At 49.2% G+C, this 13,800-nt stretch overlaps 1 protein-coding gene across 1 annotated transcript; it reads left to right on the top strand.

Moving 5' to 3' along the window:
• Window positions 1-10,986: 10,986 nt before the first annotated feature.
• Window positions 10,987-13,658, top strand: btbd17a (BTB (POZ) domain containing 17a; the record flags this gene model as incomplete). Its single annotated transcript, XM_080477652.1, has 2 exons — window positions 10,987-11,279; window positions 12,587-13,658. The coding sequence occupies 2 exons, from the start codon at window positions 10,987-10,989 to the stop codon at window positions 13,656-13,658; spliced, it is 1,365 nt and encodes a 454-aa protein (XP_080333778.1).
• Window positions 13,659-13,800: the final 142 nt, after the last annotated feature.

Genomic DNA, 13,800 nt, shown 5'->3' on the forward strand with positions numbered 1-13,800 from the left:
TCCCGATCAATGATGGACGTCATTGAAATGATCCGTCATCACCTGGTTTCAATCACGTTTCTGTTCCAAGGATATTTGACTTGAAAAGTTTTGACAGCAGCTTCAGCAGACGTTTGATGAAAAGCTGCTCTGGTGGCTTGGATTTATATAGAGCTTGTTGGAAGGAAGCTGACTCAATCTTCATTCACACCAGTGGTGCTAAGCTACATTCGTGCCTATAGCCCCTCTGGCCACCACCAACATTCATACGAGGCGATGTGAGTAAAGTGCCTTGCTCAAGGACATAACGACAATGACTTTGATAGACTGGGATTTGAACTGCCAACCCTCCGGGTATTGGACGACTGACTCTATCACTGAGCCAACCCCCTGCTGCACTGTTGCTCTGTTGCCCTGTTGCTGTGCTACTCTGCGGCTCTGTTGTTCCGTATCACTACTGCGCTACTGCTCTACTGCTCTACTGCTCTACTGCTCTGTTGTCCTGTTGTCCTGTTGCTCTGTGGCTCTGTTGCTCTGCTGCTCCGCTGTGTTTCAACACTCCAACACGAAACTCGATCTGCTCTTACTGAATTATGCATGAAGATGAGGAGCAGCTGAAACATCAGCTCCACAACACGCCAGAGTTTCTGCAGTCGGACGAAGAGAAAGACTTCCTGGAGGAAACGTTCACACTGACTTGGTTTCAGGACCGGAACCCTGACGGATCCTTCAGAAGACCGAACTCAGAGAAAAGAACTACTTCAAACTGAAACAACGACAAACCACAACTTCTTCATGAGTTAAAGAGTCAACAAACCAACAACAAACCAACAACAAACCAACAACAAACCAACATCAAACCAACATCAAACCAACATCAAACCAACAACAAACCAACATCAAACCAACATCAAACCAGCACCAAACCAACAACAAACCAACATCAAACCAACATCAAACCAACATCAAACCAGCACCAAACCAGCACCAAACCAACATCAAACCAACATCAAACCAGCACCAAACCAGCACCAAACCAACATCAAACCAACATCAAACCAACAACAAACCAACATCAAACCAACATCAAACCAACATCAAACCAACAACAAACCAACATCAAACCAACATCAAACCAACAACAAACCAACATCAAACCAACATCAAACCAACATCAAACCAGGACCAAACCAACATCAAACCAACATCAAACCAACAACAAACCAACATCAAACCAACATCAAACCAACATCAAACCAACATCAAACCAACATCAAACCAGGACCAAACCAGCACCAAACCAACATCAAACCAACATCAAACCAACACCAAACCAACATCAAACATACACCAAACCAACATCACACCAGCACCAAACCAGCACCAAACCAACATCACACCAACACCAAACCAACATCAAACATACACCAAAACAACATCAAAAGAACACTAAAACAACATCACACCAACACCAAACCAACTTCATACCAACACCAAACCAACATCACACCAACACCAAACCAACATTAAACCAGCATCACACCAACACCAAACCAACATCAGACCAACATCAAACCAGGACCAAACCAACATCAAACCAACATCAAACCAACAACAAACCAACATCAAACCAACATCAAACCAACATCAAACCAACATCAAACCAGCACCAAACCAACATCAAACCAACATCAAACCAACATCAAACCAGCACCAAACCAGCACCAAACCAACATCAAACCAACATCAAACCAACAACAAACCAACATCAAACCAACATCAAACCAACATCAAACCAACAACAAACCAACATCAAACCAACATCAAACCAACATCAAACCAACATCAAACCAGCACCAAACCAACATCAAACCAACATCAAACCAGCACCAAACCAACATCAAACCAACATCAAACCAACATCACACCAGCACCAAACCAGCACCAAACCAACATCACACCAACACCAAACCAACATCAAACATACACCAAAACAACATCAGAAGAACACTAAAACAACATCACACCAACACCAAACCAACTTCATACCAACACCAAACCAACATCACACCAACACCAAACCAACATCACACCAACACCAAACCAACATTAAACCAACTTCACACCAACTTCAGACCAACACCAGACCAACACCAGACCAACCAGGACCAATATGGACCACTACAGACCAGCACAGCCTTGCTATTCCCTGTTACACAGAAGATCCAGACCCTGACCAGACCTGGACCAGACCCTGACCAGACCTGGACCAGACCTGGACCAGACCCTGACCAGACCCTGTCCAGACCCTGGAATTTGTTCTCAGAAGAAAATCCAACAAAGTGAATCTGCTGCTCTTACCGTCACATCCAGTGTTTACTGCTGCTCTGCTCCCTGTGACTGAGGAGGAGGAGGAGCAGGTGGAGGAGGAGGAGGAGGAGGAGGAGGAGGAAGAGGTGGAGGAGGAGAAGGAGGAGCGGTGGGGGAGGAGGGAGAGAAAGAGGAGGGAGGAGGAGGAGGAGCGGGGAAGGAGGTGGAGGAGGAGGATGGGGAGGAGGGAGAGGGAGAGAAAGATGAGGAGGAGGAGGAGCAGGAGGAAGAGGAGGAGGAGAAGGAGGAGGAGGAGCAGGGGGAGGAGCAGGCGGAGAGGAGGGGTGATTGAAAGCTGTAGTTTTTCTACCCCCCCAGTGGTCACTGCATGTAAATACAGCTGTGAGCTCACTGAGACTTTATCCAGATCAGACAGCAATATTTTGTTTCCATGACAACAAAAACTCAAAGAAAAAACAAACTCTACAATAACTACAATGGGTCATTTTTGTCAATCTTGAGAAACACAAACACCACCAGGGGTGTGTCCTCAACCCCCTCCTCTACACCCACTTCGCCCAGGATTGCCCCCCCCATCCACACCACCCCCATCCACACCACCACCATCCACACCACCCCCATCCACACCACCACCATCCACACCACCACCATCCACACCCCCCCATCCACACCCCCCCCATCCACACCCCCCCATCCACACCACCACCATCCACCTATTTTTCATGAGCTGAACTCAAAGATGTAAAACATAAAACACATTCTATAAACACAAAAGACCTATTTCTCTCAAATATTGTTGACAAATATGTCTAAATCTGTTAGTGAGCACTTCTCCTTCGCTGAGGTAACCCCCCCCCCCCCCCCCCCCCCCCCCGCCCACCTCACAGGTGGGGTTTCCCATGGTGGAGGTGGGGTTATGGAAGAGGTGGGGTTATGGAGGAGGTGGGGTTATGGTGGAGGTGGGGTAATGGAGGAGGTGGGGTTATGGAGGAGGTGGGGTTATGGAAGAGGTGGGGTTATGGTGGAGGTGGGGTTATGGAGGAGGTGGGGTTATGGAAGAGGTGGGGTTATGGTGGAGGTGGGGTTATGGAGGAGGTGGGGTTATGGAAGAGGTGGGGTTATGGTGGAGGTGGGGTTATGGTGGAGGTGGGGTTATGGAGGAGGTGGGGTTATGGAAGAGGTGGGGTTATGGTGGAGGTGGGGTTATGCAGGAGGTGGGGTTATGGAAGAGGTGGGGTTATGGTGGAGGTGGGGTTCTGGAGGAGGTGGGGTTATGGAAGAGGTGGGGTTATGGAAGAGGTGGGGTTATGGAGGAGGTGGGGTTATGGAAGAGGTGGGGTTATGGAGGAGGTGGGGTTATGGAAGAGGTGGGGTTCTGGAGGAGGTGGGGTTATGGAAGAGGTGGGGTTATGGAGGAGGTGGGGTTATGGAGGAGGTGGGGTTATGGTGGAGGTGGGGTTCTGGAGGAGGTGGGGTTATGGAGGAGGTGGGGTTATGGAAGAGGTGGGGTTATGGTGGAGGTGGGGTTATGGAGGAGGTGGGGTTATGGTGGAGGTGGGGTTATGGAGGAGGTGGGGTTATGGAGGAGGTGGGGTTATGGAAGAGGTGGGGTTATGGTGGAGGTGGGGTTATGGAAGAGGTGGGGTTATGGAAGAGGTGGGGTTATGGTGGAGGTGGGGTTATGGAGGAGGTGGGGTTATGGAAGAGGTGGGGTTCTGGAGGAGGTGGGGTTATGGAAGAGGTGGGGTTATGGTGGAGGTGGGGTTATGGAGGAGGTGGGGTTATGGAGGAGGTGGGGTTATGGAAGAGGTGGGGTTCTGGAGGAGGTGGGGTTATGGAAGAGGTGGGGTTATGGAGGAGGTGGGGTTATGGAGGAGGTGGGGTTATGGTGGAGGTGGGGTTCTGGAGGAGGTGGGGTTATGGAAGAGGTGGGGTTATGGTGGAGGTGGGGTTATGGAGGAGGTGGGGTTATGGAAGAGGTGGGGTTCTGGAGGAGGTGGGGTTATGGAAGAGGTGGGGTTATGGTGGAGGTGGGGTTCTGGAGGAGGTGGGGTTATGGTGGAGGTGGGGTTATGGTGGAGGTGGGGTTCTGGAGGAGGTGGGGTTATGGAGGAGGTGGGGTTATGGAAGAGGTGGGGTTATGGAGGAGGTGGGGTTATGGTGGAGGTGGGGTTCTGGAGGAGGTGGGGTTATGGAGGAGGTGGGGTTATGGTGGAGGTGGGGTTATGGAGGAGGTGGGGTTATGGAGGAGGTGAGGTTATGGTGGAGGTGGGGTTATGGAGGAGGTGGGGTTATGGAGGAGGTGGGGTTATGGTGGAGGTGGGGTTCTGGAGGAGGTGGGGTTATGGTAGAGGTGAGGTTATGGTGGAGGTGGGGTTATGGAGGAGGTGGGGTTATGGAGGAGGTGGAGGTGGGGTTATGGAGGAGGTGGGGTTATGGAGGAGGTGGGGTTATGGTGGAGGTGGGGTTCTGGAGGAGGTGGGGTTATGGAGGAGGTGGAGGTGGGGTTATGGAGGAGGTGGGGTTATGGAGGAGGTGAGGTTATGGAGGAGGTGGGGTTATGGAGGAGGTGAGGTTATGGAGGAGGTGGGGTTATGGAGGAGGTGGGGTTATGGAGGAGGTGGGGTTCTGGAGGAGGTGGGGTTATGGAGGAGGTGGGGTTATGGAGGAGGTGGAGGTGGGGTTATGGAGGAGGTGGGGTTATGGAGGAGGTGGGGTTATGGTAGAGGTGAGGTTATGGTGGAGGTGGAGGTGGGGTTATGGAGGAGGTGGGGTTATGGAGGAGGTGGGGTTATGGAGGAGGTGGGGTTATGGTATGAGCAGGTGATGTATAGAGGGCCTTATGAAAGCAGAGGTACGGTGAGGAGGTCCTGAGGCCCCCTGTGGTGCCGATCAGCTGATGGTGCAGCAGGATGAAGCACCACCTCATGGTGATCTGGACACAATTCCTGGAAGCTGGAAACATCCAGTTCTCTCATGACCAGCATCCTCAGCAGACATGTCCCCCACTGAGCATGTCTGGATGCTCTGGATGCTCTGGATGCTCTGGATCGGCGGAGACGACAGCGAGTTCCACTTCCTGCCAAAATCCAGCAACTTGGAACCTCATTGAAGAGGAGTGGACCAACAATCCACAGGCTGCAATCAGCAACCTCATCAACTCTATGTGAAGATGTGTTGCACTGTGGGGGGCAAACGGTGGTCACACCACATACTGACTGCTTCAACCAGTTTAACCAGTTCAACCAGTCCAACCAGTCCAACCAGTTCAATCAGTTTAATCAGTTTAATCAGTTCAACCAGTTCAACCAGTTCAACCAGTCCAACCAGTTCAACCAGTTCAATCAGTTTAATCAGTTTAATCAGTTTAAACAGTTCAACCAGTTCAACCAGTTCAACCAGTCCAACCAGTTCAACCAGTTCAATCAGTTTAATCAGTTTAATCAGTTTAATCAGTTCAACCAGTTCAACCAGTTCAACCAGTCCAACCAGTTCAACCAGTTCAATCAGTTTAATCAGTTTAATCAGTTCAACCAGTTCAACCAGTTCAACCAGTTCAACCAGTTCAACCAGTCCAACCAGTTCAACCAGTTCAATCAGTTTAATCAGTTTAATCAGTTTAAACAGTTCAACCAGTTCAACCAGTTCAACCAGTCCAACCAGTTCAACCAGTTCAACCAGTTCAATCAGTTTAATCAGTTTAATCAGTTTAAACAGTTCAACCAGTTCAACCAGTTCAACCAGTCCAACCAGTTCAACCAGTTCAACCAGTTCAATCAGTTTAATCAGTTTAATCAGTTTAAACAGTTCAACCAGTTCAACCAGTTCAACCAGTCCAACCAGTTCAACCAGTTCAACCAGTTCAACCAGTCCAACCAGTTCAACCAGTTTAATCTGTTTAATCAGTTTAATCAACCAGTTTCAATTCCCCAAGGTGGTTAATAAAGTTTAGTAATAATCTCAAATCACAGCAATTAGTCTTTTACAGCTGCTAACAGTCGGTTGTACAACAAACCAAATATTACCAGGCTACAAGTACTGAAGGTAAATATTTGGTTTGTACACAACTAGACAAACTGTTTGAAGATTTACTGGAACTTGAGCTGAACAGTCCTGGTTAGTTAATCTGCAGTGTTTCACATAATCCCCCATGGTCCCAGCCTCAGGTTATCTATAACCTGACTAACACAATAAAACACTGTGAAACACCCTGCACTGTAAAACACCCTACACTGTAAAACACCCTACACTGTAAAACACCCTGCACTGTAAAACACCCTGCACTGTAAAACATCCTACACTGTAAAACATCCTACACTGTAAAACACCCTACACTGTAAACAATAACTCAGGTTATCTATAACCTGACTAACACAATAAAACACTGTGAAACACCCTGCACTGTAAAACACCCTACACTGTAAAACACCCTACACTGTAAGACAGCCTACACTGTAAAACATCATACACTGTAAGACAGCCTACACTGTAAAACATCATACACTGTAAGACAGCCTGCACTGTAAAACACCCTGCACTGTAAAACACCCTGCACTGTAAAACATCCTACACTGTAAAACATCATACACTGTAAACAATAACTCAGGTTATCTATAACCTGACTAACACAATAAAACACTGTGAAACACCCTGCACTGTAAAACACCCTGCACTGTAAAACATCCTACACTGTAAGACAGCCTACACTGTAAAACATCATACACTGTAAACAATAACTCAGGTTATCTATAACCTGACTAACACAAGAAAACACTGTAAAACATCCTACACTGTAAAACACCCTGCACTGTAAAACACCCTACACTGTAAAACATCCTACACTGTAAACAATAACTCAGGTTATCTATAACCTGACTAACACAATAAAACACTGTGAAACATCCTACACTGTAAAACACCCTACACTGTAAAACATCCTACACTGTAAACAATAACTCAGGTTATCTATAACCTGACTAACACAATAAAACACTGTGAAACATCCTACACTGTAAAACACCCTACACTGTAAAACACCCTACAATGTAAAACACCCTGCACTGTAAAACACCCTACACTGTAAAACACCCTACACTGTAAGACATCCTACACTGTAAAACACCCTACACTGTAAAACACCCTACACTGTAAGACATCCTACACTGTAAAACACCCTACACTGTAAGACATCCTACACTGTAAGACATCCTACACTGTAAAACATCCGACACTGTAAGACATCCTACACTGTAAGACATCCTACACTGTAAAACATCCGACACTGTAAAACATCATACACTGTAAACAATAACTCAGGTTATCTATAACCTGACTAACACAATAAAACACTGTGAAACATCCTACACTGTAAAACACCCTACACTGTAAAACACCCTACAATGTAAAACACCCTGCACTGTAAAACACCCTACACTGTAAAACACCCTACACTGTAAGACATCCTACACTGTAAAACACCCTACACTGTAAAACACCCTACACTGTAAGACATCCTACACTGTAAAACACCCTACACTGTAAGACATCCTACACTGTAAGACATCCTACACTGTAAAACATCCTACACTGTAAGACATCCTACACTGTAAAACATCCGACACTGTAAAACATCATACACTGTAAACAATAACTCAGGTTATCTATAACCTGACTAACACAATAAAACACTGTAAAACACCCTACACTGTAAAACATCCTATACTGTAAAACACCCTGCACTGTAAAACACCCTACACTGTAAAACATCCTACACTTTAAAACACCCTAGACTGTAAAACACCCTACACTGTAAAACATCCTACACTTTAAAACACCCTATGCTGTAAAACACCCTGCACTGTAAAACACCCTGCACTGTAAAACACCCTACACTGTAAAACATCCTACACTGTAAAACACCCTACACTGTAAAACATCCTGCACTTTAAAACACCCAATGCTGTAAAACACCCTGCACTGTAAAACACCCTACAATGTAAAACACCCTGCACTGTAAAACACCCTACACTGTAAAACATCCTACACTGTAAACAATAACTCAGGTTATCTATAACCTGACTAACACAATAAAACACTGTAAAACACCCTACACTGTAAAACACCCTGCACTGTAAAACACCCTACACTGTAAAACACCCTACAATGTAAAACACCCTGCACTGTAAAACACCCTACACTGTAAAACATCCTACACTTTAAAACACCCTATGCTGTAAAACACCCTACACTGTAAAACAGCCTACACTGTAAAACACCCTACAATGTAAAACACCCTACACTGTAAAACAGCCTACACTGTAAACAATTACTCAGGTTGGCTATAACAACAATAAGTCAGGTTGTATATAACAACATAGTTATTTGGTGTGTACTAGAAGTGGACAATTGTACTCCATTAGTTTTTCTGAATGTTTCTTTTCAGTTTTTCACTTGTAGGAACTTTACAAACTACTGATTTAAAAAACAACAATTAAATGAAATCAACAGAAACTAATCACAAAGTTAGTGAACACACACACACACACACACACACACACACACACACACACACACACACACACACACACACACACACACACACACACACACACACACACACACACACACACACACACACACACACACAGGTATTGATGTGTCCTGATGAAGGTTGACGTTTGGCCTGAAGCTGCAGATGATCCAGTGACACAGATACAGGAAGTCGGTCTGTAACTGGAGCCTGAGGTGGTGGAGGGAGACATGCTGCACTGTAAAACACCCTGCACTGTAAAACACCCTGCACTGTAAAACACCCTGCACTGTAAAACATCCTGCACTGTAAAACATGCTGCACTGTAAAACACCCTGCACTGTAAAACATGCTGCACTGTTAAACTCAATTCAATTCAATTAAACTTTATTTGTAAAGCTCTAAATCACATCAACCAACCTCTCAGAGCCTCTTACAATGATAGAGAACAACAGAACCCAACTAAACCTTCCAGAACCTCTTACAATGATAGAGAACAACAGAACCCAACTAAACCTTCCAGAACCTCTTACAATGATAGAGAACAACAGAACCCAACTAAACCTTCCAGAACCTCTTACAATGATAGAGAACAACAGAACCCAACTAAACTTTCCAGAACCTCTTACAATGATAGAGAACAACAGAACCCAACTAAACCTTCCAGAGCCTCTTACAATGATAGAGAACAACAGAACCCAACTAAACCTTCCAGAACCTCTTACAATGATAGAGAACAACAGAACCCAACTAAACCTTCCAGAGCCTCTTACAATGATAGAGAACAACAGAACCCATCTAAACCTTCCAGAACCTCTTACAATGATAGAGAACAACAGAACCCAACTAAACTTTCCAGAACCTCTTACAATGATAGAGAACAACAGAACCCAACTAAACCTTCCAGAGCCTCTTACAATGATAGAGAACAACAGAACCCAACTAAACCTTCCAGAGCCTCTTACAATGATAGAGAACAACAGAACCCATCTAAACCTTCCAGAACCTCTTACAATGATAGAGAACAACAGAACCCAACTAAACCTTCCAGAGCCTCTTACAATGATAGAGAACAACAGAACCCAACTAAACCTTCCAGAACCTCTTACAATGATAGAGAACAACAGAACCCAACTAAACCTTCCAGAGCAGCAGATGGAACAAGCAACAGTGGCCAACATGCTGCATTATCTGGAAGATGCAGTAGAATCTAACTCCCCGCAACCTCCCCCACATGCCCCGCCCCCTCCTGCCCCACCCTGATACCCCAGGATAGGAAAGTCCAAATCAAAGTGCCCAGCATGTTTCCAATCAGTGATCGATCGATCGGCGGTGGGTGGGTTGGGGTGGGGGGGTGGGGGGGGGTGCGAGCAGGAGTTCTCCGTCCCACATCCGGACCCCTGCAGTCCAGAGCAGGACGGGCAAGAGGAAGGATGCTGAGTCGAGGAGCTGCCATGATGTTTGTGATGGTCTGTCTTCAGCTGGGGGGCGCTGCAGCTGCAGGTAAGACCTGGACCTGGACCTGGACCTGGACCTGGACCTGGACCTGGACCTGGACCTGGACCTGGACCTGGACCTGGACTTGGACCTGGTCCTGGTCCTGGTCCTGACCCCACCCGGACCCGGTCCAGGTCCAGGTCCAGGTCAGGTCAAGTCTAACCCTAACCCTGAACCTGAACCTGAACCTGAACCTGAACCTGAACCTGAACCTGAACCTGAACCTGACCCGGACCTGACACAGACCAGGACCTGACCAAGACCTGACCTGGACCTGATATGGAACTGACCCGGACCTGATCTAGACCGGAGCCGGGGCCAGAGCAGGACCTGGACCTGGACCTCACACAAACTGACCTGGACCAGACCTGGACCTAACTTAGACCTGATCGGGACCTGACCCGGACCTGCTCTAGACCGGAGCCGGGGCCAGAGCCGGACCTGGACCTGGACCTGGACCTAGACCCGGACCTGACCCAGAGCAGGACCCTCTGCTGTCTGGACGCTGCACAGCGGCGTTCACTGCCCATTTATAGTATGGATTAGGAGGAAGCTGCCCCAGCAAAACTGATTGTATTGATTTGTCCTCCTGACACTCCCCCCACCCCCCCCCCCCCCCCCCCCCACCCCCCCACCCCCCACCCCAAGGCATGAAGGTGGATGGGGGTCAGCAGGATGGAGGCGATGGAGGCAGCACAGACTCCATCAGCCACTCCCTGCTGGTGGTGCAACGTCTGGAGGCGCTGCTACTGCAGGGGAACGGCAGCGACGTGATGTTGAGGGTGGAGACGCCCAACATGGAGGAGGTGAAGGTGGTGCACGTCCACTCGCTGGTCCTGGTCCTGCAGAGCCCCGTGTTCCAGGACCTGCTCAGCAGGAACAGCAGCAGCCTCCTGCTGACGGAGAGCCCCGACTGCACCGCCGTGTTCGACAGGTTCATCAGGTGAGGCACGCAGATGGCGGGGCTACACACGGGGAGGGGGCGGGGCCAGGCATTCCAGGGTCTTCATTAACTGTCCAGACCAGGTCCAAGCACTGGCCTAGACTGAAGAGGGGACAGGAACCGCCAGGTGGTCTTCCTCTGGACCAGGAAGCAGGACTAAACAAAGACTGGGGACCAAACCAAACAACAAAACCTAGAGTCCTGGAGTCCTGGAGGTTTAGAGTTCTGGAGGTTTAGAGTCCTAGAGTCCTAGAGTGCTGGAGTCCTGGAGTCCTAGAAGTTTAGAGTCCTAGAGTCATAGAGACCTAGAGTCTTGGAGTCCCAGAGTTCTAAAGTTTTAGAGTCATTGGGTGCTGGGGTCCTAGAGTTTTAGAGTTTTAGAGTTTTAGAGTTTTAGAGTTTTAGAGTTTTAGAGTTCTAGAGTTCTAGGGTACAAGAGTCCAAAGGTCCAAGAGTCTGGGAGTCCTGGAGTCCTGGAGTCCTAGAGGTTTATAGTTCTAGAGTCCTGGAGTCCTGGAGTCCTAGAGGTTTAGAGTTCTAGAGGTTTAGAGGTCTAAAGTCCTGGAGTCCAAGAGGTTTAGCGTTCTAGAGGTTTAGAGTTCTTGGGTCCTGGAGTCCTAGAGGTTTAGAGTTCTCGAGTCTTCGAGTACTAGAGGTTTAGAGTTCTAGAGGTTTAGAGTTCTCGAGTCCTAGAGTCCAAGAGTTTTAGAGTTCTCGAGTCTTCGAGTCCTAGAGGTTTAGAGTCCAAGAGTTTTAGAGTTCTCGAGTCCTAGAGTTCAAGAGGTTTAGAGTTCTAGAGTCCTGGAGTCCTGGAGTCCTGGAGTCCTAGAGTCCTAGAGTCCTAGAGTTCTCAAGTCTTGGAGTCCTAGAGGTTTAGAGTTCTAGAGGTTTAGAGTTCTAAAGTCCTGGAGTCCTAGAGGTTTAAAGTTCTAGAGGTTTAGAGGTTTAGAGGTTTAGAGGTTTAGAGTTTTAGAGTCCTGGAGTCCTGGAGTCCAAGAGGTTTAGAGTTCTAGAGGTTTAGAGTCTAGAGTCCTGGAGTCCTGGAGTCGTAGAGGTTTAGAGTTCTCGAGTCTTCGAGTACTAGAGGTTTAGAGTTCTAGAGTTTTAGAGTTCTCGAGTCTTCGAGTACTGGAGGTTTAGAGTTTTAGAGTTCTCGAGTCCTAGAGTCCAAGAGGTTTAGAGTTCTAGAGTCCTGGAGTCCTGGAGTTCTGGAGTCCTAGAGGTTTAGAGTTCTCGAGTACTGGAGTCCTGGAGGTTTAGAGTTCTAGACTCCAGGAGTCCTGAACAGTCTGCTTGTGGTCCTGCAGGTACCTGTACTGCGGCGAGGTCTCGCTACGTCTGGACCAGGCCATGGCTCTGCACCAGCTGGCCACCAAGTACCAGGTGCTGGGTCTACAGCAGGGTTTGAGCCAGTACATGAGCCAGAACCTGGCGCGGGACTCAGCGGGCCACGTGGCGGACTGGTACGAGTATGCGGTGCAGGTGGAGGACGTGGCACTGCGGGACAGCTGCCTGCGGTTCCTGGCCTGGAACCTGTCAGCGGTGCTGCAGAGTGGTGAGTGGACTCGGGTCAGCAGCCAGCTGGTCCTGACCCTGCTGCGGCGCTCGGACCTGGTCCTGCAGAGTGAGACTGAGCTTTTCGCTGCACTGGAGGTCTGGATCCTCCACAACCAGCCGGACGGCCTGACGGCGGAGAACGCACTGCGGTCAGTGCGTTATGCCATGATGCCCCCGCGGGACCTGTTCCGCCTGCAGACCCAGTCCCCGGTCCTGGCCCGGTACCAGGAGTCGGTGCGGGACCTACTGTACCTGTCGTTCCAGTTCCACTCAGTGTCACCGCCGCAGATGGCCAAGTTTTTCGACGTGAACTGCAGCCTGTTCGTGCCCCGGAACTACCTGTCGGCGGCGTGGGGCTCGCCCTGGCTGCTCGCCAACCCGGCGCGCGATGACCGCAGCACGAGCTTCCAGACCCAGCTGGGCCCCAGCGGCCACGATGCCGCCAAGCGGGTCACCTGGAACGCCCTGTTCTCTCCCCGCTGGCTGCCGCTCAGCATGAGGCCCATGTTCACCGAGACCGGCACCATGCAGCCCACCAGGGTGGAGGGCGGACGCCCCCGGGTCATCGTCACGCCGGCCACGTCCAGCGCTGATTTCGCCGGCGTGACCTTCCAGAAGACAGTGCTGGTGATGGCACAACAGGGGGGGCGGATAGTGGTGAAGCAGGTCTACACCTTCCACCAGAGCTCCGAGGAGGATGGGGACTTCCTGTCCGACGCAGACCTGTACCGCCGCACGTCCCAGTACCTGGTGGACGGTGCCCTCCACCTGCACATCGTGGTGAAGCCGCTCTACCAGACCCTCATCACCAGCAAGAACTGAGACGGTCCACCTGGGCCCCCCTGATCCCACTTGGGCCCTTCCCAGCCCCTCTCAGCCCCCCTGAGCCCCCCTGGCCTACTGCCCTACTGGCTCCCGGTCCCACCCCAACTCACGTCCTACCATGGGACCCAGACCTGGACCC

Source organism: Lipophrys pholis (genome assembly GCF_963383615.2).
Source record: "Lipophrys pholis genome assembly, chromosome: 1".
NCBI classification, from domain to species: Eukaryota; Metazoa; Chordata; class Actinopteri; order Blenniiformes; family Blenniidae; genus Lipophrys; species Lipophrys pholis.